The sequence below is a fragment of the Phaseolus vulgaris genome, chromosome 7 (assembly GCF_000499845.2).
Source record: "Phaseolus vulgaris cultivar G19833 chromosome 7, P. vulgaris v2.0, whole genome shotgun sequence".
Classification (NCBI taxonomy): Eukaryota; Viridiplantae; Streptophyta; class Magnoliopsida; order Fabales; family Fabaceae; genus Phaseolus; species Phaseolus vulgaris.
Genome location: NC_023753.2, coordinates 29163776 through 29191588, shown reverse-complemented (window position 1 = coordinate 29191588; position 27813 = coordinate 29163776). Strand labels below are relative to the sequence as shown.

Here is a 27813-nt window from a genome sequence, read left to right as displayed (position 1 = left end):
AAACTCCACCTAACAGAATCATACACCTTTTCGAAATCCACCTTGAAACATATCCCACTCTTCCTCTTTCTCCTAATCTCCTCAATGACTTCGTTTGCCATAACAACACTATCCATAAGTCCTCTATCGCTTAGGAAAGCTGATTGACAATCATCGATGATCAGAGACATAACCTTCTTCATACGACACACTAGGATTTTGGTAACAATCTTGTAGATAACTCCAACAAGAGATATTGGTCTAAACTGGTCAAATGAAGAGGGTTCCCTTACCTTAGGAACAAGGGCAATAAAAGACGCATTACACCCTTTTGGGAATGACCCTATAGCATGAAAAAAGTTCACGGCTGCCATAACGTCTGATTTCATAACATCCCAACAGTTTTGGATAAAATTAAAATTAAACTCGTCCGGGCCTGGGCTCTTAGACCCCCCACATTGCCACACAACCTCCTTCACTTCTTCCTCGGAAAAGCTAACAATCATATTACTACTCACTTCATGGTTAAGGGATTTGAACTCCATTGATCCCAAATTTACACCCACCTCCCTAGTAGCCAGGAACCTCCTTTCAAACAGAGATTTTGCTTCCCTGCGTACTAACTGTGGGTCTTCACACCATTGTGAATCCACCTCAACACATTTGACCTCATTCTTAAGTCGTCTCCATCTGATTGCATTGTGGAAGAATTTGGAGTTCATATCACCGTGCTTGATCCAGCACACTCTTGCCTTTTGTCTGTATATTGAATCCAACTTTTTGTCAACCGTCCCCAGTTGACTGAGCAATTCCATCCTTCTCATCCTCCTAGATTCCTCTAATTCTTAAGCATCATCCTTACCATCCAACTCCTCAGTTTCAGACAGGATACGTCTTTTATGAGATTCTACACAGCCAAAGACATTTTTGTTCCACATTTTAAGGTCAACTTTCAAGAGTTTCAACTTATCTTTGAGAACGGACATACTATTACCTTGCACCTCATACGAATCCCATTTCTCCTTTATCATAGCCCTGAACCCCGGTTCCTTCAGCCACACATCAAGAGATCTGAATGGTTTGGGGCCCCAATCCTTAGTGCACGATTTCAATACTAAGGCACAATGGTCTGATACCGTTCGTGGTTGAATATACTGCTTGGGCGCTGGCCATATTTGGAGCCACTCATCAGACACAAGGAATCTGTCTAATCTACTTTTTGTTGTGCCATTAGCCTTATACCAAGTATACTTCTTACCTACACAGGGAATATCTAGCAGATTGTTGTTTTCAATGAACCTGTTAAAGCCATCAATCTCCTTCTTATGGCTCGAGCAACCTCTAATCCATTTCCTCTCTTCTTCCCTCCTTACAGCATTGAAATCACCACATACGACCCAAGCTAAGTTACCATATGATTGCTTAAGTGTTGTCAACACTTCCCACTATTCTACCTTGTCTTTGAAGTTACACGAGGCATATACATTCACCACCATACACTGAAATTTTTCCTTAAGATGATACCCCAGAACTGCTATGAACCCGGTTCCTGCTACGCGGTTTTCATAAGAAAAAGCTTCCTTATGCCACATTGTCACTATGCTCCCTGTCCCGTTAATACCTTCATTAAACACCCAACCAATGTTATTGGCTCCCCACAACGCGTAACATCTGGCCTCTGTAAACGATGATATTTTTGTTTCTTGCAGGCACAGGAATTCCGCACCCTCCTTTGACACAATATGGTTCAAATACCTTGCTTTCACCTCCCCTCCCAGCCCTCTAATATTGAGGTTGACAATAATCATGGTAACTTCGTTGGTTTACCCACCCGAGGCCCCTTTTTGACCTCATTGTCCCTCTCCTCCATACAGTCCAGTTCCCTAACCACACTCCCCTCATCCCCTGCACATTGCATGCCCAAGTTATGCCCCAATTCCCAGACTCTTGCAAATTCAACAACCATAACTTCATTCTTAATGCGATGATTACACCGGTTAATGTCAGTAGACGATTCAACAAAGGAGCATTGACTTAACCTGGAGGAAGAGTTCACCCCTTGGTGAATGAATCCATCACCCCCATTCGATCTCCACTTGGGTTGTGCAATTGGTAGTCCATGGTCCCGCAGCCTACGAATTTCCGGTGAGGTTTTCCTGGCCATGTCCATTCGAGCTAGTACCATTGGTACGCCAGAAGGCTCTTCTACATTCGTCTCCTTACTCTGCCGAGATTTACCACTGGATTGCGGGTCTGAACTACCCGATGACGAGCCCTCTTCCTCACTGCATTGGTGGATTGCAAGGCACGGATGCTCACCTGAGTCGTCTTCAGAAGACTTCCTCGCTCCTAGTTGCTCCCCATGTCCATCCTCCCTCGATTGTTAGCCAGATGAAGGGGACGACGACATGGCTACAGACCTTTCCTTTACGCAGGGCTATTCAGCTGTTTTCCCATTACCTCCCAACCTTGCCCCCCCCCCGTTCGTGTCTTTACCGAACATACCTTTGTTTTTGACTTGGGCCGCACCTTGCATAGGCCCAACAGAAGCTGAATTACACACTTGAACCCTTTCCATTAGGTTAAACAAGGATTGTTGGATCACCTTACACGCGTCTTTGACTTGGTTTGCCGCACGTAAAGTTGCCCCTCCTTCAGAAACACCTTGCACACGTTTTACCTCATTTGTGAATGAGAAAGCACCTTTGGTCTGACACCCATTATCGCTAAGAGCCTTTTTGTCCCAAAAATTTCACTTATTCTCCGCCAGGGATTGGGTCTACTCTTCCACCTCGGGTACCACGTTCCGCCGTGACCCACCGTGCCTAAAGTCAACTCCATCCTCAATTGACCTCCCGGAGAAGGATATTTCCTCCACTACAGTTTCCGAAGAGGAAATACTGTCGGACGATGCAAAATCGTCTTGCATGCATGCGCACTCTCCACTCTCTTGGGTGCTTACCTCCTCTACAATGGTTATGTCATAGACTTTGCCATTTATCCTTATACTCTTCACCATTTCTGATTTGCCAAAGATGAGAACCCTCACTTGTAAACGAGCATATTCAAGGTTTTCCCACAGCCGTGTTGCTTCATCTACTTCTAACAAGGATGCTACTTCTCTAACAATTTTTTAGAAACAGTCTTTATTCCACAGAGGGATTGGTAAACCATAACACCTAACCCAGACCACTTTATGACCAGCAACATACGTTTCTGACCATGGTTCAACAGATATAAACAGAGAGCCAAACCATTCATTGTTGAGCTGAATGGTTTCTTCCAACCGTTCGCCATACATTGGTGTTAAAAGGACCAAATTATCTCCCATAAATCTCAGTTTGATCCTGCTCATACCCCCTTTAACAAACTCTTCCTTCAATGATTCAAAAGAGACTTCCGGTGCCATCCTTCCAACTGCACTGCTAACAAACCAAGACGGGGTGTTTGGCGTCATTTCTATGCTGGGGCCCTTCCATAGGTCTTGGGGAGAGTTGCGAACCACTTCGGCATAAGAGACTTTTGGTTTTAAGCTGTTGCCCCTTCGGTAGGATCTACTCGGGTTTTCACATCGTACCGCCTTGTCATACAAAACCTTATTGCCCCTTGGGCTGCTAGCACGTCTATAATCCTCATGAGCATAAGCTGGCTTCACAAACTTCCTTTCAGCCTCTGCTCTCCTATATTTTGGGAGGTTGACATGTAGTTTAAGACTACCGATGTAAATCTGGTCCAACTGCTTTTCCAATCTAGCTTCATTCGAGACAGGGAAAAATCTTACGAAACCGAACCTCCTTCCCCACCTATTCAAACGCCTGAAAATAAAGACCTCTTTCACCCTTGACCATTTTTGGAAGATTCTAAACATATCATACTCCCCATGACCCTCCGGGAAATTTGAGAAAAAGAACGTTGAGGAGTGTTCTACCCATGGATTATTTGGGGGACCAACTACCTTTCTGTTCTGAAGACCTTCTTCCTCCTTCCTTCTCCAACGTCTTCCTCCCTGTGTTCTTCTTCGCTCCATTAGATACATAGAACCACCCATTTATCAATAATCCATTCCGTGCCACACAAATCAAACAGATTCTTCCCAATTCGCCTTTGATGACCCTGAAACCCCTCCAGCAATAGCTAGTTCAGGCTGCTGCGGTAATTTCTGAATTTGAGTTCATGCAGGTGTTAGGTGGTGGATGAGTGTTTGGGGGGGTGGTGGTGGTGGTGGGAGGGGTGAAAAAAAGAAAGGGAAAGAGAGAGAGAGAAGGAAACACACTTTCCTTTTATGAAAATAAATTAAATCTTTTTATTAACTCTAGATATCAATCAAATTATGGATGATAGGTTAAAATTCTTTCAACATGTAGTGGTCTCTTGGGGGCTTTACATTGGATTATCACATTAATATGGACATTTTTTTATTAATCAATTATAGGAGATGAGATTTGAATCAATCAATTATATGGGCAAACCTCTATATAGAAGGAGCAATGGCTGGTTTAGGAAACAAGGGAGATGGTCAGTAGAAAATTGTAGCGTCATGAACCGAGTTCGATATATAAAGATATGTAGGTTGATGGGAGATCGTCAGAATAAAAGATTAGTCATATTGGCTTATGTTTGAGGCTGAGAGTCTGTAGCGTCATGGGTCGAACCCTATTTTGTGTATGAGTAGATCAATGTTGCCTACCGATATTGATATTTAAAGACATTAATGTCGTATCAACGCAAATCAAGGATTCTGAATAATCAACCTTAAATAGGAGGCAACATTTATTATTGAATTAGGCCAATAACAAGGCCAAATACAGAGAAGATAGAATGGAGATTTTAGTATACATCAAAGAATACACAAGAAAGAAAAACATATTACACATTAGCTAAGAGTTCTCATATTCTTGGCTACACTAAATGTTCTAAATTTGAGATCACCAATACTCTTGTCTGGAATATTTTGGCACCCACCGTGGGGTAGGTAAAGTTATCTGGTGCCGCAAGTTTAAAATCTTTATCATCATAAGGTGAACCCGATGAACTGTAACAGAGGAAGAAGCCAACGACGCACCACCACCTGATGCAACTTATGTGTTAATGAAGATGATGGAGACAATGAGAAAGAAAAATGAAGAACGAGCAGAAGAATTTAGGAGGGCTGAAGAGGGCTTCAGAAGAGAAAGTACACAAGCGAGAGAAATGATGGAGGAATCCATTAGGGTGTAGGAGCGACTTCAGAGAAAGAACGATGAACTTCAAAGACAAATTAATAGTCAGAACATGGACGATCGACTAAAAGAGGAGGTAGAGCGAGATTTTCAACCATTTTCGGAGGATATCTTAGGGGAATCAATTCCTCAGAACTATGTTTTCCCAAAGATCAAGTTGTTCACTGGAAAGCAAAACCTGAATGCCCATATAAAAAATTTTAGGGTCCAAATGTTGATCTGGGGGGGGTCAGATGTAGTGTGATGTAAGAAGTTGGCAAGAACACTGGTATGAACGATTTAATGAGGTGGTAGTACAAATTCCACAACCGAATGAAGCCATGTTCGTAGAAGCCTTTATTAGAGCTTAGAGCAGAAACATTCAGTGAATCATTGGTACAAAGAAGGGCATAAGATGCAGTTGATATCAATCTCAAGGTGACCACTCATATCAAAGTATAGGAGTTTACCATTAAGAAGAGGGAGGAGGAAAGGAGGAGTGAAGCCGTGACAGGAATTCGCCCGATCGACAGTAGGGGAGGATTGCTGAAGGGGAGAAGAGAAGATCGTGGAGCTGTTGGACCCTATGGTAATTTTAAACCATTCAGTGAGAGAAGGGGAGGAAGATATGATTGGACCGACCCCACCAAAATTAACAGTGTATTAGAAAGAAATTGTCAAGGATATGAATCCAGCTTGACTGTTACGTTTTCCTGAAAAAAACAACAAAGTATTTGCGAGTGTATTAGAAAGAAATTGTCAAAGATGTTCCAACTAGACTGTTACATTTTCCTGAAAAAAACAACAAAGTATTTGGGAGGAAATCGAAGTGCATGGTGTTATTTCCATAAAACGTATAGGCATGACATTGAGAATTGTTATACTTTGTCGAGGCAGATTGAGGCCTTATTGAAATTTAGTCTTTTTTATAATAAAATTTAAATATAGTATTAAAAGTTGTATATATTTAATGAAGTATTTTATTACTCAATTTATTAGTACGATTGGAATTCAAATTTTACTGAAAATCAAAACATAATTATAACTTTTTTTACCCATATCTTATTACGCATGTGTTGTGAGAATAATATGGTAAGACCATTTACTTAATTCATTTAAATAAGAAAAAAATTAACTTAATAAACAAAAATTAAATTTATTTAGTTTTTTTATTAATTTAAAAAAAAATTCTTTTGCGGGTTGACCTGAAGGTTTGCGGGCTACTCCACATGCGGGGTGGGCCAATAAAAGCAACTCACATATTTTATGCGGGGTGGGCCAAGTGCGGGATAACCCACATTGCCATCCTTAATAATTACCATTATGAGGACCAATCTACCTTAACTCATAGTTTGCATACTTTTGTATTACCTCTTCTTATTGTTGTATTTATGTTAATGCACTTTTTAATGATAATGTTGTAGGTTTATTAAAATATAAGTTTGGATGTAATTTTTGGTAAAAGATAGGTATGACATTAGTTTTGAGAAACCTTTTTTTCATATCTCATTTAAGCGAGAATAGGGTGAAAATAGGGTGTTTTTGGATCCATTTTTGCCCAAACGAAAGGGAATCTCGCTCAAACAAAAATGGGATGTTCTTGAGTTGATTTTTGCTCAAGAGAGGGGATTTTCGCTCAAGCTAAAAAAAAACTTAAATTTTAGGATTTGTTTATGCATTTTTGTGTTTCTGTTTTATTATTGTTTATTTTTTTTAAACTAAATTGTATATGTTTTAATTATATATTTATTGAAAATATTTTAGTTTATGTATTTTATGTGATTTTTAGATAAATTTTGTTTTGATTGAATTTTTGAGTTGTGGTTTGATTTTTGGTATGATTTGGTATGATATCAGATATAATATATGAAAAATATGACCAAGACATAATATTTTTAGGAAAGGAAATACAATGTTGAAATTATTAGAATGTGCATTGGTTAGTGATGCGTCTAGAAGGAGGTATCATGATTCTACTAATATAATGAAATCATATAGATCAAGTTATTTAGGTGGCGAGAGTCGAAGGAGGTTCACATGATTTTTTATGGGGTGTGAAAAAGAACCTGGTGTTTCATATTCATATGAATTAACTTTGTTATGTGAGGTGATTCGAGATATTGATATTATTATGCGCATAGTTGTGTAGATTCACAGTGAGTTAGTATGATATGTGCAAATCTCTCCGTCTAAGTCAATGCACAAGTCTTTTGAAAGTAGTCAAGTGTCTGAGTATCTGGGTAAGTAAAAGTTTGACATGAAAAATATTGATTATGAAGTTTTATAGACACTTGATTTCTTCGTGTATATCTTTGAGCATTGATGAATTTATGAGTGTTAATTAGAGTTATATTTATATTAGAAGTTTTAAAAGTAGTCACCTTACTATTTGTGTTGGTTTTGTTTTATTTATCTGTGATGATCGTGTATTTACACGGGAGCCGATGATTTTACAAGTTATAGAGTTTCACCTAGTGCTATGGATGAAATTGTGTTTTGTTGGATAATTGTTTTAAATTATGTAATTTTTAAAATCCTTAATAAAATGAGTATATTTTAAAAATATTGTAGGACTGAGATGTAAATATGTAAATATTTAATTAGATATTAAATGTGTATAATAATATTAGGGATGCTACAATTTTCCTTATACAATCTCGTGGAACATGTGCACGACTTACCTACACATTACACCATTTTGAAAAAAAATTCTTATAACCTATATATGGAGTTTGTGATTAAATGAAAGTATTATATAAATTATAAGAATCAAATTTATTTTTTTTTTGTTTGAATTGGTGTAAAACTAGTAAGAGAAAAACAAATCCTTATAACTTATATGGAGTTTGTGATTCAACAGTAAAAGAAAGAAAGAGTGAATGAGTAAGATATATATAATAGGAAGTGAAGTTGTTTGGATTAAGAAGAAATAGATAAAAATATAAGAAAATTAAATATATTTATTATTTTTATTTTAATAATATTATATTAATTAATTATTTTATTATAATAAAAAATACATAAATATTAAAAAAATTAAAAACATAATCAATTATATTTTTATTTTTGCAAAACCTTCGTTCTTAATGAAAGAAAATATAATTTCTTATTTATTTTAATTATTCTTTTTCATACAAACCTAGTTGTGTAACTGTGAATAAATGTGTTCATTCGAATGGTGCTTGAAAATGAGGCACTTCAGCCGCCATCGGTGCAGGCGTTTTCAGGGAGCATCCATGCAGCACCAGTTCCAACCTTCCCACTCACAAAACTCTCCTTCTCTTATTTTCTTATTCTTTTGTTGTTTTCTGAATTCGTATATATATTGAAGAAAGAAAAACACACGCAAGCTTGTGATTCTCTAAAGTTTGGTCAAAAAGGACTGTAAACCCTCCATCATGTATAAATTATTTATTTAATTATTAATAAAAAATATAAAGATATTTAGTAAAAAACATTTCATCACTATTTGTATAATATTCGTGTTGCGCAGCTAGAAGATATTGACTGATGGAGTTTAACTTTGACATTTCCACATTTATTAGATAACAAAGATAGGTACGTGAGTAGATTGACTAAACTTTACCAAAATAATAGCTACGAATTTGATAACAAAGACTGCTTATACATACTTGTGAAAATTTTGCTTCTATCATAATATATGTATATTAATTTTTATATCATTTTATAATAAGAGTATTTTACCTTTTCACTAAGTAAAAATAATTTACTATACAATAAATATATAACTCTACTATCTCTATTTAACCTAATCTCTTTAATTCAAAATAATAATTTATCTTTTTTATAAATAATTCTTTTTTATATTTTTTAAAATTATATTATTTATTATATTGATTTAGGTCATTGTAAAATTAAATTATATATAACTAAAATCTTAAAATAATATTAAGATTTGTAATCGTGTTTGAGAAACTTGAAGTATTTAAATACAGAAAAAAAAAGTTATAATTAATTTAAGCTAACATTCAGCATAAATATTATCTTAAATGATTGCATTAATTTTAATAATTATCATATTTGTTTCAATTAATAACTTTTTGTTTTAAAATATAATTATATTAAATAGCATTACAATAAAATTGATTTATAATAAACCACATGATTTCTTTTATCTGTTGAGTTTAAATTATTATTTATACATGATTGAATAAAGAATTATGTATATTAACATCTTATGATATATTGGAATTGCAGACTGACAAATTTTTACTTCTCTTATCTGGGTACACAATATATCCTTAATAGGCTTGAACATAACAGTATCTATGCTCAATTTAAGTTTTAGATTGATATAATGTAGTTTATAAGAAAAAAAAGTGTAAGAGAACAATATATGTAGGTTTGACTTTGGTTTTAATTGATAACTTTCATGGAAGGATGAAACAATCCTTTGATTTTAAAATTAAAAATAATAATTTTTTAAATGAATTATGTTCAGTCGGGCCTATAGGATTTTTTAAAAAGAGGCTACGGTAAAAATGTTCAAATCATATCTAATTTATAATTTGTTTGACCAAAATATTTAACTGTGTATTTTAACTTTTGTTTTCTATTTACAAATTATACTTTTTGTCTCTCAACTTTTAAATTACTTTATTATTTTGATTATTGGACTGTCTACTCCTTTTTTTCACCCTCCCCATTTCCCTTTGTGTTCACGTGTATTATTGTTAGATTTGTGGTGGTTTCATAATTTTTGTAAATTATATCCTTAAATTTCAAAAATTGTATATTTTTTCTCTTAAATTTTGAATTTATTTTTTACCCTTTTATTCCATTTTGGTTTTCCTTCTGTTGAACAACAGACTTGAGTTCTTGTTGCTTGACATCAAATATGTGTGTCGTGTTAAAATTAACTTAATTTTTCACATGTGTTTTTAAAATTAAACACAACCACTAATACCAATAATAGATGTATGTGCCATTATTTATATGCTGAACTCTCAAGAAAAGAAAGAATTGTGTAATTTTAATTAAATTAAATTAATCACTGATGCACAAACACACCATGTACAATGCATCTGTTTCCTGAAACTTCAACTTTTGATCCTCTCACTAAAAATCTTGAGGATCGGTAGGTATGATTCCGAGATTTTTTCTTCTTCCAATTATGTCAACAGTGTTTTATTATAAGGTATAACTTATCAGCATTGTCTATCTTTAGATGAAATAAGTTCATATTTTTTTTTAAATTAGTAAAAAACATTTTTATAATTGTTTGACATGGCTTTAATCATATTTTGATCAAATTCATTATAATAATTTTTATTATTATTATAAAAAATGAACAGAAATGCCCATACAATGTGCTTTCCTTAGTTAACATAATTCAATTAATTAATTGGTTAACTTTATATATATTAGATTTTATTGACATAAAAGAAAAAAAAAAGAGTGAGAAGTGAATCTGACAAATCCACCCAGCTGATGCCAAGGGAAGACACGTCACTCTGAATTAGATGAAAGGTTCAATGATTGCAATGGTGGTCATAAGCTGATGAGTGAAACACCAAATACTTTAAGGACTCAGGAACAAAGAAGTTGCGTAACCCTCCTTCATTTTGCTTACACCCTGTTTGGCACCACACATATATCGTACCTATATACCAATAAACTTTACATAATTTTCATAACAAGAGCAAAATTAAATTGGTACAAGGTGGGCAGGTCCAGACTTTTCACTTCCATTTTCAGAACATAAGACTACGTTTGGCTTCCTCCCCTATGACCCTTTGTCTTCATTTGTGGTCCATATATGGCACTACAACCCTCTCAACAATCCTTGCCCACACATACACAAATTCACCTCATACATCATGCCCAATTCTTCACACACCCCATTATATAAACCCATCTCATTCACCACTCTCTCACACCCCTTTCTCACCAAAACATAAATTTGCTACAATATTATCATGGGTAGTGTAGATCATGAGTACCCTCTGGAGATGAATGAAGCTGAGAGTGTGCCACAGCAGAAGCATCATGTAGAAGTTCCAACACCTCAACCATTTTTGAAGTATCTAAAGTTCTCCTTGAAGGAGACTTTCTTCCCAGATGACCCTTTGAGACAGTTCAAAAACAAGCCACCCTCCAAAAAGTTCATGCTTGCTATTCAGTATTTCTTCCCCATCTTCCAATGGGCACCCAAATACACCTTCCACTTCTTCAAAGCTGACCTCATAGCTGGTATCACCATAGCTAGCTTGGCCATTCCTCAAGGCATCAGCTATGCCAAGCTTGCCAACCTCCCTCCAATCCTCGGACTATGTCTGTGTTTCATTCTCTTCATTACACCATCTCAAATATTCATTCTGTTTCTGCAATTTTCTCCAACTTACATTTTCAAACCTATAACTGCACATATACTTATTATAAACTAAAACACTCTTATTTAATCAATATAGTACTTTTATAAATTTTAATATTTCAATACTGAGAAAACATTGTTGATGGTATTTGTAAAATAATTATAGTCTTGTGTGTGTCTGTGCAGATTCAAGCTTTATACCACCCTTGATTTATGCCATGATGGGAAGCTCAAGGGATTTGGCGGTGGGGACTGTGGCGGTTGGATCTCTTCTGATGGGTTCTATGTTGAGTGATGAGGTTAATCCCAATGAAGATCCCACACTTTACTTACACCTTGCCTTCACTGCTACATTATTTGCTGGAATTTTTCAGGCTGCTTTGGGTTTCTTTAGGTACAATCTTAATTAATCAATCACATTAATATACTCTTTCAAACTCAAATTTAATGTTAATCACCTTTTCAAATATTAAATAACAAATTTTTTTATTATTATATATTTATTTTTAATAAATAAAAATATTTAAAGTGTATCTATCACCTGCCCTTAACCCATATGTTTTTGTTTTCATTAATACAAAATATAAATAAAAAGATAGAATACAAATCATAACAATACCATAATATTATATGATAGAAACTATAAGTACATTTATACATATCTACTTTTTCTTCTTAGATCTCTTTGGACACCATTTGTTATTCTCAGTACACAATCTTGGACCATATGCTGATAAAAAAAATGATACACTTTCTTTCTGTTATTATCAATAATAACTATTAAACTTAGAAGTATAAATGAGAATAATTATATATTATCTATAATATAAATATATTATCATTGAAATTATAGCATGTTATCTACTTTTATATCAAGTTAAGGAGTCTACTCATAAAAAAAATTAGACTTATTACTTGTTACTGAGTACATAGCAACAAACTAAATTTATACAATTTACTATAATAATATTAATCAATACATAGAATATTACTTTTTTCAGATATTTATGTTATAATTAATAAGCTCAACACATGCATGATGATTGCAGGTTGGGGTTGATAGTTGATTTTTTGTCACATGCAACCATAGTAGGGTTCATGGGAGGAGCAGCTACAGTGGTTTGTCTGCAGCAACTAAAATCGATTCTTGGCCTTGTGCATTTCACCCATGGAGCTGATATCATATCAGTGATGCGCTCTGTTTTCACCCAAATTCACCAGGTAAACAATTCTTAAACACACTCAATAACTACCTTACCTACTGCATGTCAAAACTTCATTTATATTTCTTTCACGCAATTATTTCTTGACCCAACTCAAATTAAATGTAAGTTTTTTTTTCTTATTGCAGTGGAGGTGGGAAAGTTCTGTGTTAGGATTTGTCTTCCTTTTCTTTCTCCTGATCACTAGATACTTCGTAAGTATACCTAATCCATATTCTTTTGCACAAAATATCTAATATATTATCCAATAATATGAAGTTGTTTACTAACTTAACAAACAATTTATGTGACTCATGTTGGGTATCTTTTATTCTCTTTCTCAAGCAAAGGTTGTAATACTATCTGAACAAAGAAAAAGAGAGTTCATATGTCCATTTCTATCACTTATTTTCTTTGCTTTTATGGCAGTTATTTCAAAACCAGCTTAATGAATATTTTGACTGAGACCTATCTTCAATCCTAACCCAGCTACCTCATTTTCTTTTGACTCAATACAAACCAGAAAATTTTCTCAACAACAAAGACACCGTATGGTAAAAATATAAATTGATGTTTAGATTTCATTTACTTAAATTAATTGAAGTCTTTAGCAAGTAATTGATGATGATAGCAGAAAAGGTGTGGTTAGGTTTTATCAGTTAATAAAAGAATGGATACTCATTACAATTAGTGATGTCATGCAGAGCAAAAAACAACCAAGGTTTTTTTGGGTGTCAGCAATGGCGCCATTAACATCGGTTATATTGGGAAGTCTGTTGGTTTATTTCACTCATGCCGAGAAGCATGGAGTTGAAGTGGTAAGTATTATTTTCATCTTATCTTTCATGTAAAAAATAATCATTACAAGCTAATTTTTTTGCTGTTAAAAAGTAATATTATTTTTCCAAAACTACTGATAAAAGAGTAGAAATGGTTTGATTGATTAAAATTATTTATGATTATTCAGATTTTCTTTAGGATAAAAAAAGAACATCTTTCTAGCACAATCTTATCATGATTGGATCAAATATATTTTTGTGGATAAAACATAATTTGCAGACTTTTTTCTTTAACAACCAAACACTGTTGAGTGGCACTGGGTCCTACATATACCATTAATAATAATGAACTTTCTCTCCCTCCCTGTTGGGGTCAGAGGGAGGAATCGTTTATAAGCAAGAGTACAAAGTTAACACTGTTTATGTTTGTCAGATGCATTCACAGATAACACAGTTATAAAATCTTGTTTTTATGTATGTGGATAATGTATATTACCTAATATATCTTTTAGAAAGTTACTGTTAGTATTATTGATGAAACATGTGTTGATTTTTTCTGATCTTGCTGACTAGAGAAGGATAAAAATGTGATGTAGTAATGTTGTTTGTGAATTATGAACATGGATTCAGATAGGAGAATTGAAGAAGGGTTTAAATCCACCATCAGTCACAAAGCTGGTATTTGTGTCACCTTATATAACCACAGCTGTCAAAACTGGCATTGTGGTTGGCATCATATCACTAGCAGTGAGTACCTCTCAAACTCAATTACTTTGTCGGAATGCATTCCTAATATGCCTTTCATCCACGCAAATCCAAAATGCCCAATGAACATAAGAAAAGACAAAACACAACTCTAAAAGGTCACACTTTTCCAGATTAATAAAGAGAAAGCAATAGCACTATCGTTAGTGACATTTTTGCTTTTAGCTTCTGATATGGTCCTCCTTAATTTGACTGTGAATTGGACACTCAAATATGATTGTGTCTTGGTTAAAATGAAAAAAGAACGCTGGATAGAAAAAGTCACGTTAGTTGTCTTAGAGCAATGCAACATGCAAGTGAGATATTCATCTATTTTATTTCTACAAATAGAACACAGTTTCAAAATGTAAGGAAATCAGCATACAGTGAAAATTTATACATATTGCATTTCCTTGTGGCTATTATACTGCCTTATATCAAAGTTTAGGTGGGGTTGGAATCCTATTGAATTGAACCATTCCACATAACTTGGTAAATAACTTATTTATTTTCAAATAATTTTATGTGGAAAATTACTTCCAGCAAGCTTATCAAATTTTTACATGTATCCGATTTTCATGTGAAATAATAAAAATTTTCTTAAATAAAAATGGGTACGGATGAAAATACATTTCAGACCATTTTTTTCAGAATATGTTTTCAATTTTTTTTTTCAAAATTACTTCCATAATGAAATTTTAATTTTTGAATTCTATTCTAGATTTCAATTTCTAGAACACATGATCTATTCTAGATTTATTTTCCCAAACATTTTTTTTTTCAATTTTGGATTTTCAGAATGAAAAACATTTTTAGAAATTTAAAAATGTGTAGGGTGCATGTTAACAAATGTTGGGTGTAGGAAGAATTTACCTTTTACGTGTCTTTTTTAAAAATAGAATTTTAGAAACATAATATCTAAATGTGATGAAGTGCCTAAAAATTACAGAACCCAAATTGATTAAATTTTTATATTGATCTGGACTTTTTTTCCCTTAAATTCCACCCAACCCAGTTAGATCTTAAAACTCCGCCCTAGAGTTTGATATAAATCTAAAGGTAAATTCTACCTTCACCAATCAATTTCAATTGTCATCAAAATGACAAAGATATCTATGTGAGATAATGAAAATGACTTAAAGAAGAAAGAAGGGTGTGGATAAAAAAATATTTTTGAAATTTTTTTTAAATACATTTTTGGATTTGGATTTCCATAACACATTTCTGAATTTTAATTTTTTTTAGAATGTATTTTCAGATTGTGTTTTGAATTTTCTTTTCTAGAATGTATTATTTATATTTTGATTTTCCTTTTCGAAAAAAGGAAATTTTGATTTTTAAATAGTATTTTTTTGAATTTTGAATTTTTAAATCTGGAATAGAGTATAATTTTAGAAAATTTGAAAAATAATAAGGTGCACAGGAGGTTGAAATTGATATGGTGGAGGTTCAAATGTTATAAGCTTATTCCAACTATTATTATTTACATTCACCTTATATTTTAATCATTTGAGACTTTTGGAAGAATTTTTCATACAGAAATTCTAAAGGAGAAAAATAGAAAAATAATTAAGTTAAAATTAGTTTAGGTATAAATTAATTTGTAAAAACTCTTTCATTTTTTTTTTTACTTTTAAACTTAAGAATAAATTAACACGTGAAATTTTCTCATAACTTCTCCAAATTTTTTTATTTTTATTTGTACATTGGTTAACTTTAATTTATAAAAAAAGACATTTTTATATTTTTCTGTCAGAAGTCTTTATGGAAAAACACATCTAATTGGACATTAACTTATATATCCGGATTCCTACTTTATCAATTTACCCATGAGTAATGATATATGGACAACCACATTTTTTTATACAATCACATTACAACTCTCAATACTACTATTTTAATACTTTTTTATATTATTTAATTATAAATTTACCCTTTAATATATATATTTATTTTTAAATCTATCACATCAGGTTATATACAACTCTTTGAGTTTTCACAGTATCATTTTCCATTTACCCATTGAAAGTCACACTATCATATTCCATTTACCCATTGAAAGGAAATGAATGCAGTAATCCAACCCAAAATCCTACAGCTGCTATTTTGTTAGTTTAGACTTCAGCAAGATCTTGAAGTTGAGTTTGATGATATAATGTTCAGGAAGGAATAGCAGTGGGAAGGAGCTTTGCAATGTATAAAAATTACAATACTGATGGCAACAAAGAGATGATAGCTATTGGGACCATGAACATAATTGGTTCTTTCACCTCTTGCTACATCACAACAGGTAAATATTTTAACTGTTTGCCACACCCAAGTGTCAAAAGGAATTCTTGTTTAGTCTTGTTTCATGAACTCTCAGGCTTCTTTTCTCTTCTCCCACAACTAAGAACAATCAATGAATTATTGCTTTTCTGCATCAATTGCTGACTTATGTGGTTAAAAAAAATGGAATTGTTTCAGGGCCGTTTTCACGCTCAGCTGTGAACTATAATGCTGGATGCAAGACAGCAGCATCCAACATTATAATGTCAATTGCAGTCATGTTGACATTGCTATTCCTAACACCCTTGTTCCATTACACTCCCCTGGTGGTGCTATCAGCCATTATTGTGTCTGCAATGCTTGGCCTCATAGATTATCAAGCAGCCATCCATCTGTGGAAGATTGACAAATTTGACTTTGTTGTGTGCATGAGTGCATACATTGGCGTGGTCTTTGGCAGTGTTGAAATCGGCTTAGTCATAGCTGTATGTTTCAGTGAACTCCTTACACTGTGTGTTACACATTCCGGGGTTAACATAAAGATTTATCAACTTAATATGCGGTTTCATGTGGATGTATATATTTTCAGGTTGCAATATCTGTACTTCGAGTACTTCTATTCATTGCAAGGCCAAGGACATTCGTTTTGGGAAACATTCCAAATTCTGGGATATACAGAAATGTTGAGCAATATCCAAATGCAAAACATGTTCCTGGAATCCTAATCCTAGACATTGATGCACCAATTTACTTTGCCAATGCAAGCTATTTAAGAGAAAGGTAATCTCTACCTGCAAATTTGGAGTGTTTCTCTCGCATGCACAAAAAATATGCCAATGTAATAGAAGTTATTAAGAATGAAGAAAATACATTCAACAGAAGTAAACTCTTACCACAAAACTTTGTTGTGTGCATAGGATCACAAGGTGGATTGATGAAGAGGAAAACAGAATCAAAGCTACTGGAGAGACAAGTTTGCAGTATGTTATAATGAATATGAGTGGTGAGTGATGGACCTGAAATATATGGTAGCTCACATTTGATTAATTTTAGCAGAGGAAAAACGTTGACCACATAAAATCTCTAACACGATGTTTTGATTTCAATATCTATTATTGGTAAAACTTGTTAGAATTACAAAATTTTTATGTCTTGCTTCGTATTAAATGAGTCACATTTGTGATGTTGTGAATTTAATCGTAATACTGATAAAAAAGGTGTTAACACTTTGTTTTAGAATTTTCAGCCTAACTCGCAGTGTAATTTTATTGGCAGGTGTTGGAAACATTGATACAAGTGGAATAAGTATGCTTGAAGAGGTCAAGAAGATTACTGAGAGAAGAGAACTTCAAGTAATTCTCTCTTTCGTGTTATCTGCCAATTATTTTTTTTATAAGCAAAGAAATTATATATACTTATATTATTATAAATGGTATAAGGGGTACCATCCTTTTACACAAATGTGGTTCCAACGCAGTAAACTAAATTTAACAGCTCCGCATAATTGGCCTGCATTAACCCTCTAATGCAGTATGCAGACCCCCTGCATTATTCATTCCTCTAACCCCAAAAGAAGCTAATAGTTTTTGTTTAATTCAACATGAAGAATTTGAGAAGCACACTCTTCACCACCGATAAAATTGGCGCTGGTATAAGGTGGCCTTGATGAACTCAGCTGCAAGATAAACAACTAAATTATTGATTACTGAGCATTAATGGTCAAACACCAACACGATCCATAATGTAAGCACTAGCTGTTATTTTCCGTATTAGTTCTTGTAACACCCAACCCTCCAACAACATTACATAGATCCAATTTCCACTAGACTTTCCCTGAGTGCCTCCACCAAACAAAATGGTTATGTTCTGGTAACATGAAATTCAACACCAACACCTGTCACCACAAAAACTATTGACATGTACAAGTAAATAGTTGTATATGGCATACAATGAGATCCAAGAAGTGACTAAAATAAAACACTTGTGAAAGTAATACTCTCCATCAAACTTTCTCTGGAGTATATTTTTTTCCTTTGAGGGATACCACTTCATGAGCCGTTGATCTACCCTCCCCGTATCTGCTAATTATGATTCAGGAACCAAGATTTTCTTATACATGTTCAATTTTAGTATGCTTGATATTATATATTTTTTTCTCTGATGTTCCATTCCTATGCATGCAGCTTGTTTTGGTCAATCCTGGAAGCGAGGTGATGAAGAAACTGAACAAATCGAAGTTCCAAAATCATTTAGGGGAGAGATGGATCTATCTTACTGTTGAAGAGGCCGTTGGAGCATGTAACTTCAATCTCCGTACAAGAACGAATCTGAAGAAAGATGAATCAGAGGGTTGGAACAATGTTTAACTGTGAGCATAAGCCAAAGAATAGTCTCAAAAGCTCATTAATTTTCGTCTCAGTTATGTTACCACTCTAATATGTGGCATGAGAATTTCCAAATCATGCTGCGGGAGTTTTAGAAGGATAGGAAAATGAAAGATGCACGAGTCTTATCCTTAGTTAGAAGAAAATCTCCTACGTAGGCTGTTTAATAATATGTATCATGATTTATAATCTATTCAAATATGTAAAGTAATTGTCATGAGAATTGAAAAGTCCTTTTGAAACGTCTTAGAACTAGAACAACCAATCAATCGGATTCCTGATCATCATGAGTTCTTTACCTTAAATCATTACAAACAGAAACAAGTTTTACTAATAGGTTACATGCGACTATACGATGCAATTCACGAAAACTTTTTCATAATCATTTCTAGAAGAAAAAGTAAGAAATTTATTTAACTTGGAATAAAAAAGTTTAAATTTGATTTTTAACTTCTCTTCAAAAGTATTTATTGAAAATTTTTGATCTTGATGACTTGAAGAATATGTGATGCGTATAACAACACTAGAGGATAAGTGAGACTTTTAGTTCAAAGCCAATTGTTTGTTGTATTAAGGAATGGTCTCTTGCAGGACAATGTTAACACGGAAATGGGTAAAACAATAAACACTCATTTCATTTCTCATCTAAACCAGGTAGAAAAAAGGAGGTGATTATTCAGAATTTCATATTACAGAGAAAAATTGTGTAAATTCCGTCCTAGCCTTGGCCTCTTCTTATGAGTAAATGAGGCACAACATGTACAACGATCAAAATATGTAGGAGGGTCTTAATGCATCTTTAGAGAGAAAATTTTACAAACAAGAAAGCTAACGTCTCACTTAAAACTATATGGTAACAATCAATCTCCCTTGGTGGGAGGTCGCACACATGAACAAAAAGGTAGCTTTTTCTTCTTTTGGTTGTTGCTTCTCGTCCCACCATAGAGATAATCTCGCAAAAGCACTCTTGGACTTCGATCAGTCGTTTTTGTTTTCTCTTTGCTTTCTTTTCCATCACCCAGTTTCAGCAGTAGAAACTGCAGTCTTTGCACCTCCAAATGCAGTTGTCCTATCTTTTCTGATTCTCTCTGAGCCTGGTCTGAGACTCTCCTTCTGCTCACACTTCCACTTTCATCTGACTCTCCTCCACTCTTCCCGGCAGAAGACAAGGTACCCTCTTCCACATTCTTCATCAACTTCCGGTTGGCGTCAAACAACTTTGTGATGGTCTCCTGGGATGCTTCAAGCTGCCCTTTCGCCTCATCAAACTCAACGCCTTTTCCCTTTGTGTTCTTCTCATTAACATCTACCTTCTTCATCAAATCTTGTATGGTGATTTGAAGGTTTGTCAACTTCTGTGCATCAGAATCAAGTCTCTCTAAAGTCTTCGTTTGGTTCCCTTCTTCCCGGTGCTGTGTCAATCTTCTTGAGATCTCTAACTTGTCTACACTCAACTCTTTTTCCACCAAGGAATCTTTTGAAGGATATTTATTTTTTGGTTCCTTGGTTGTTCCTCTTTGATGATTGCCGGCAGCTTCAGAAGAAGCCATCCTTTGTGTCTTTTCAACTTGCTTTCCAATAGGGCCATCCTTATCTTCTGTTTCCCACATCTCAAGCATCTGATCATCAGCCTCAAGAATTTCTCTCCTCCTACTTATCCCATACGATGAACATTCAGATATTTGATCTAGCATGATGTCTTTTGGCAAAACTTCAATCTCGGTAACTTGGATATCTGACTTTCCTTGGTCTTGAGTAACATGCTTGCTTGCTTGAATATTCTCTTCATGCCGGGTAATTCCAGATTTTAACTCTTGAATCTCTCTCGTTTCATTCTTGAGTTTGAAACTTTCATTTAACTGCTTTACTAACATTGCAATAGCATTGATTCTTCTCTGCATGTCTTGGAAGGCAGGGAGTGCATCTGGTGCCTTAACAGTCTTGTCTTCATGTGTTTGTTGACCGTTTTCAGTGAATCCCTTACTGACCAATATTTTAACCTGAAAATGGTGATTATTATCAAATTATATGAATTAAAGAGAGGCAATGATAGTTGGTTACAAGTTGAGAAGAAATTCATTTCACATGATTACGAGATCACCAAGCAAAAGCAATATCTGACACAAAAAAAGCTGTTTATATATCTACAAAGTTCTCTAGCATTTAATGCTATAAAGCAAATTATTGAATAACTAATTTATGAAAAAAAAAGACTAGTTTATTTTAATTAATAGATTTAAAAAGTAGTTGCAAAATCAGACGCCATTCCAGCCCAATTTCATGAGACAAAGGTTTTTACAAAGTCATATTTGTGCATCCAAAGTAAATAAAACGATACTTCATGGTTGGGTTGAAAATTGGAATTTAGCTCAACAGTCCACCACAGTGCCTCAAAGCTCATATGAGTGAAACAAGAATGAGTATCTAATCCACCCACCCCAAAACTGTCAAATTATGGTCCAAGGGAATCACCCAGACAAGCTAATGTTGCGACCAAATTCTAAAAATGATATTTTAATACCTTTGTTTCTTCACGGTCATCAGGTTTTGCATGTGCAAGAGTCTGCATCTCCAGAGTTGTTATAGAATCATTCAAAGCACTGGCAGCAGGGACATATGCAGCTAATTGACCGGATAGTCTTCCATTTTCAATTTCCAGCTTGCTAACTCTTTCTTTCAGACGCTCACTCTCTATGTCTTTGGAGTAGTTTCTGAGTTCAAGATTCTTACAAGCATCAGCTAGCTCGGAGACCTTTCCTTCCAATAATGCTCCATTGACAGCAGAAATTTGCAGCTCAGCAAAGAGTGTTGAAGCCTGAGTTTCCCATTGTTCAATCTCATTCGTTCCCTTAAGTACTTCATAACCTAGCTTCTTTTCCCTCAGTTTAGTTTGTCCAAGCTCTTGACGTAGGTACCCCATTTCAGACTCCAACTTCTGGTTAACTTCACACAAGCCTATTAATTCTTCATTTTGATGGTCCTTGTCTGAGGACAATTTCAAAATTTTATTAGCCTGTTCTTCGAGCATCACCCTTGCTTCATCATACTTAATCTTCAGATCTTCCACCATTCTTTGCAATTCTGTTTTCTCAGAATGTAAAACATGAAACATCTCAGCTGCTTCCAAAAGCTCATTTTCCTTTTGATTTAACATTTCCCTTTCATCCCTAATCTGACAACTTAATTCATCATTGAGAGATTCAACTACATGCAGTTCAACATTTGACTTTACAAATGACTCTTTAAGATGTGAATTTTCCATTTCTGCATTCTCTAACTTTCCCACCACAACTTTTAATCTCTCCTCGAGGTCATTATTTGCTGAACAATGGTTATCAAGATCCTCACCTAGCTCTTTAAGTTCCAGGAGCTTTTCAAAGATAACATTTTCGTAAATCAAGGAAATATTAGACTGAGTTATTGTCTCATGGATCATGAAACATATTTCTTCTTCCAATTTACTTTTCACTTCACCCAGATCCATAAAACTTCTCATCAAGGACTTCTTCTCTTCCAATATTTTGCAACTATCCTCCTGTAAACTGTTGTGATTCTTTTCTATGTCTGAGAGCTTCTTCTGTAGGTTGCTTATTTCAGTTGTCATTACTTCCATTCTCTCTTCTCCTTTGCTTATTGTCGACTTCAACTCTTGGTTATTCTCCAGTATCTTTTGGACCTCTATTTGCAATGCCAAGAACTGCTGAGACTGGATACTGAACTGCTCATCAAGGGCATCTCTTTGTATCACAAGACTTTCTACCTTTAGTTTCAACTGCTCAAGGAATGTAACCAGAATTGAATTCTCAATGGCCATTTTTTGGCCTTCATTGAAAATTGTGTCAAAAGATTTCTGGCTCTCCTGAAGTTTTTCATATGTATGGTTCAGAAGCATTTGGTCTTCTTCAAGCATATCTTCACAGAAATGCCCACTGTTATTTTCAAGAGTCTTTAACACCTGAATCAACCCAATCCTTAGTATTTTAATTTTCTCAGACAGAGAATTCACATCAACCTGCTTTTGAACATTTTCAGTCTCCAATTTAGATATCTTTCTGTCCGACATTTTGGAAGCCTCCAAAAGTCTCTGACACTCAACCAGATTGGAGAAGTTTTTTTTTTCCAGATCGTCAATACATTGCTGCAAGATGAAAATTTCAATTTGAGCATGTATAGCTCTGTCCAATTCCTCCTCGTACTCCGTTTTCTTGCAATTGGCATCTTCTTGTAGAATATGAATTTGTAATTCCTTCTCAGCCAATTCATCTTCATTTAATTTCAAAACTCTGGAATGCTCTTCCCTCTCTGAATATAGGGAAACTAGAAGCTCTTCTACCTTTTGAAGTGCAGACTCCCTTTCTCCTTTTAGTTCCAAATGCTTTGACTCCAATTCACTGTGCAGTTTCTCAAGATCTTTCAGTGTTTGATGAGTTATGTTCATCTGTGAAACTAAGGTTTCTTTCTCTTCAAAGATACTGGACTTCTCATGGTCAAGTGACTGGCATGTATCTTCTAATAACCTGGACTTCATCCTTAACCCTTCAAGTTCAGCATTCACATCAAATAATGAATTTTCCAATAGGTTGCTCTTTTCTGAGAGCTTCTCAAGCTTTTCAGTTGTGGATTGTAACTGAGAAGACAAGCTGGCCTTCTCAGTAGCAAGATTGGATTTCTCTACTAGTAGAGACTGACATGTTTCTTCCAGCACTTTTACCTTTCCTCTGACACTATCCAGCTCAGCATTTAAATCTGAAAGGGAATTTTCCAAGACAGTATTTTTCTCCAGAAGTTTCTCCATGGTTTCCAATTTTACCAACAGAGCTTCTTTCTCTCCTTTGTCAGCCTCACATGTTTCCTTCAGCTTTAAGTTTTCATCTTGTAATTTTTTCACAGATGGTCCAAAGCACTGTGGATCTAAGTCAGTTGACCTCACCTCCTCCATCATGGCTTCATGTTTTTTATTCAAATCATTAAGCTCCTCTTTAAGACAGTAAATTTCTTGCTGAAGAGCATTTCTTTCATCAATTCGTAGCTCCACCTCCCGTTCAAGTTTCTCTATTGTCTCCCTCAAATTCAGAATCTCATCCTGCAAATTTGTTATTGACAAAGATGAAGAAATTTTGACCTCATTTAGAATTTTGTTTTCCTCACTGACTCTGTGTATTTCATCCTCTAAAGCCTGCTTACGTGACTCAACGTACCCCAGTATATCCACTTTACTGTGAAATTCAGCGGCAAGAGATCTAAGCTCTTCCTGAGATTGAGAATGTAACTGCTGAAGAGTTTGGAAAGCAGTTTCAGCCTCAATGAAGCGCAATCTCTCCTCCTGTATGCAACCCCAAAGTCGACTCAATTCCTTCTGCTTCTCAGTAAGTTCTTCACTTTGAGACCCCATTTGCTGCGCCAAAGATTGTAACTCAGACTGCAGAGTGTGATTTGATGTCTCCAAGAGAAGACACTTCTGTTCAGAACTCTGTAATTTTTCAACCCCATCATCTATCTTGGAATTTAGCCTACGCACCTCCTCTTCAGCACAAGAGAGTTTATATTCCAGACCGGAAATTATCTCCAAGCATTGCTGATATCGGAAAGCAGTTTCTTCCTTTTCTTCATTAAGTTTAGTAACTTCTAGTTTCAAAGCCCCAATTTCATTTTCAGCTATATTGGCTTGCTCCTTAGCCATTCTTGCATTTTCCTTGGCTTCTTCTAATCTCTCCTCCAATTTTGATAATGACTCCGAGCACTGTTTATATTGAACAATGATAGCTTCCTTTTCAGCTTCTACTCTAGCAAGGTCCTGCTTTAGGGACTCGGCTTCATTTTCTGCTCTGGTAGCTCTTTCATTATGTTCTCCTGCTTCTGTCTGCGTAAAAGAAATACATTCCTCTAGCTTTGCTATTTTTTCCAAGCACTCCCGATACTGAAGAAGACTATCTTCACTTCCAGCCTGTAATTTAATTTGGGTTTCCTTCAAGGCTTGAACTTCAGCTTCAGCTTTACTTGCTCTCTCATCAAGTGCTTGAGAATTCTCTTGTGCACTAGACACTTCTAACTGGAGACTAGACAACTTCTCTAAACACTGTTGATACTGAAGCAAACCAGCTTCCTTTTCATCTTCTAATTTGGCAATGGCTTTCTTCAAGGCCAAAATTTCTGTCTCAGCTTTTGTCACACGTTCAGACTCAGATGAGACATGAGACCTAGTAATGTTACTTCCATTGTTTAGCTCAATACTCTCCAGTGTCTCCAAAAAATTGAGCCCCCTTCTGGCATGCCTTTCTGCAAACTGTGTAAGATTTTCCTGTTCTCCAGGGATGTAGAGATCATTGAGCTGTTTCAAACCTGTTTTGTTCAAGGAAGAATCAGGTTCACCAGAATAACCACCATTTTTTTTTATAACATGGAACTGAGCAGAAGCCTCCTTCTGTGGTTCATCTGGATCAAGAAACGCACGTGAAGGGTGGTGCATTTCTGGAGTCTGTGGCTCTGTCTCCAGAGGAGAAACTGTAGGTAAATCATCTGTCAGCATCATAGGAACTTGATTAGGAAATGCCTCAGTCATGGTCCTATGGGCGTGGCGGATAACTCCAGTTGCATGATCATATCTCTCGGCCAATGCCCGATATGCCCGGTAAAACTCTTCAACCAATTTCATAAGCTCTGGCCGTTTTTTATAATACATTTCTGCTCTCCTGGCAAAAGAATCTGCATCTTCTTCAATAAGCTTAATCATTTGCTTCACCTTGGCATCCATATCTGTGCAAGAAGAAATGTCCTTGTATTAAGTTCAAATGTGCTTAAAATAGACAGCACCAAATGGATGATAACAGAAAAAATAAATATTGTCACGTCTCCTTGAGTGATTAAGCAAATAAATGACCCAATTGATAATAAAGGAAATAGACTTGAATCAACAAACTAGTACATACAGAACATGTAACATGTCCCCAGAGGGAAGAACTAATATTTTGTGAAATAAAATAAATCACATCTCTTCATGCTTAAGGTTCAACTTGAGTGCATCACACAAGTGCCAGTAAATTTTGAAGTGAAACTGAAAACAGATTTAAACCAAATTATGTTGTTGTCACGGACATTTCTGAAGATGAAATATACTTCCATTGGCCAGTGCATTATAAAGCTTTTAGCAGAGAAAACATCCATGGACTATAATTTTGAAGGCCTTCTTGTCATAATAATCTCAACAAATATGTAAGATATAAAAGAAATGAAAGAGATTTTCACAAAAAGAAAAAGAAACGAAAGAGGAAATAGATTTCATTTTCACTCGTCAGATACATATATTTCCCCGTATATAACAAACCAACAAATGGTATGACTCAGTGAAGGTCGCAAGTCATGAACAACAATAGTTAACATGTTTAATATAATTACTTCCAAAGGCTGAAGAGAGATAAAAGGAATACCTGTCAGATTTTCCTGGAGCCATTTTGAGTTTTTGGGGCTTATGTGGCTGTCCCACCACCATGAATACATTCTCCTAGAGTTTGCATGAGACAAAGTCGCCATTGCTCCAGAAAAAGGACAGCAGCACTTTGTCTTCTGATGTTACAGGAACTTAACCCTTCAAAGTTTCGAAGAAGCAACTGCAAAGTCAAAGAAGTCCACACAGTTTCTTCTTGTGTGTATTCACTGGAATAACAAACAAAACCAAAGGAAAGGCGTTCAGTTACAGACAAATCGAAGCCGTGTCTTTATTCCTTCTTTCAAAAATGATCTTCGACACAACAAAAATACCTGATCAATTGGAACTCAATCAACCTCCAAAATTGAATGAACAAATACCTCCTGACATGCCGGAATAAGCACAAACTACCTGATCAAACAACAAGAATCCAATTAAAACAGCAGAAGATCCAAAACTAAAATATAAGTAAAAATATATCAGAATTTGGCAAATTAACAAGAACATGAAATATTTGAAAGCTTCAGAAGATGAATTACCATGAATCCGTGTTCAAATTTGAACAAGAATTATGATGATCATTCGTGAGATGGCTCCCACATAACCCAAACTACCTGATCAATCAAATCCAGATTATTAAACTTAAAATTAAAGCATACAAAAAAAAACTGAAGATCAATTCAAAAGGAGAATTGAATTGAATTGTGAGGAGCATGGGAAAAAGATCAATCCTTGAAGGAGTGAAAAACAAAAAAGCGAATAATTGTGATACCAATCTACTCACCAAAAATGACACTAAAAGATTGAAACTTTGATGTAGTAGATTCTGATTTCCTGTGGCGGCGATGAACTAGTTCAGGTCAGCTTTTTTTTTTAATTATTTGCTAAAGATTGTGTGTGTCACCCCATGTTGGTTGGATCTCTGTGTTCTGTGCTCAAACACAACACACAATGTTGTCAGTGTGTTAGTGTTTCTCTCTCTATGTTTGTGTCTTTCTCTCTCTCTCTCTCTCTCCTGCTGGTCGCTGGTGCTAAGCAGTGTTACCTTTCAGTTTTAGCTTTCTTTTGTGGGTTGGTGGCATACTGTCCTGTTCTGACCTCTCCAGGGATGAGAGAAATGCCAAATTGTCAAAACAAAAGTAAAAACAACTAATAAATAAATCCATCAAGTATTTTGCTTTCGTAATTTAAATTTATATCATATCCTTCCTTTATAAACTCTTATATTATTATATATCATAAAATGAACAAATTATTTACATTTTTAATTATGCATTTAAATACTCATTATTAAAAAGGTTTTAGTGATTAAACTATTAAATTTTATTTTAATAAATTATTACTGTATTATATTGTTAACTACTATAAAATTTAATATTTATTAATTTTATGATAATAATAATAATTCACTATAGGTGATAATATAAAAATATATATACACGTCAGCGAACGCATGCATTAATTGACATGAATTATTTTACTTGCTGATTTTTTAATTTTAA

The 27813-nt window shown here is 34.7% G+C and overlaps 3 protein-coding genes across 4 annotated transcripts; 1 reads left to right on the top strand and 2 right to left on the bottom strand.

The window, feature by feature from the left end:
* Nucleotides 1-824: 824 nt before the first annotated feature.
* Nucleotides 825-1787, bottom strand: LOC137829375 (uncharacterized). The gene is made up of 2 exons (XM_068636180.1): nt 1478-1787; nt 825-1381 (listed from the first exon to the last, which is right to left on the bottom strand). Exons 1-2 carry the CDS (start codon nt 1785-1787, stop codon nt 825-827), a joined length of 867 nt encoding a protein of 288 aa, XP_068492281.1.
* Nucleotides 1788-10823: 9036 nt separating this feature from the next.
* LOC137829742 (sulfate transporter 3.1-like) lies at nt 10824-19130 on the top strand. Of its 2 annotated transcripts, XR_011084072.1 has the most exons (13): nt 10889-11471; nt 11698-11905; nt 12561-12732; nt 12863-12928; nt 13418-13531; nt 14123-14239; nt 16400-16526; nt 16703-16989; nt 17094-17284; nt 17422-17507; nt 17780-17856; nt 18111-18247; nt 18688-19130. XR_011084072.1 is itself a non-coding variant. In XM_068636628.1 (12 exons), exons 1-12 carry the CDS (start codon nt 11117-11119, stop codon nt 18868-18870), a joined length of 1983 nt encoding a protein of 660 aa, XP_068492729.1. In that variant the 5' UTR covers nt 10824-11116; the 3' UTR covers nt 18871-19130. The 2 variants fall into 2 exon arrangements, 1 of the variants encoding a protein (XP_068492729.1); XM_068636628.1 differs by lacking the exon at nt 18111-18247 and having other exon boundaries at nt 10824-11471.
* Nucleotides 19131-19502: 372 nt separating this feature from the next.
* On the bottom strand, nt 19503-27495 carry LOC137829741 (protein NETWORKED 1D-like). The gene is made up of 6 exons (XM_068636627.1): nt 27096-27495; nt 26851-26925; nt 26644-26722; nt 26313-26538; nt 21410-25641; nt 19503-20888 (listed from the first exon to the last, which is right to left on the bottom strand). The coding sequence occupies exons 4-6, from the start codon at nt 26413-26415 to the stop codon at nt 19749-19751; spliced, it is 5475 nt and encodes a 1824-aa protein (XP_068492728.1). The 5' UTR covers nt 26416-26538; nt 26644-26722; nt 26851-26925; nt 27096-27495; the 3' UTR covers nt 19503-19748.
* Nucleotides 27496-27813: the final 318 nt, after the last annotated feature.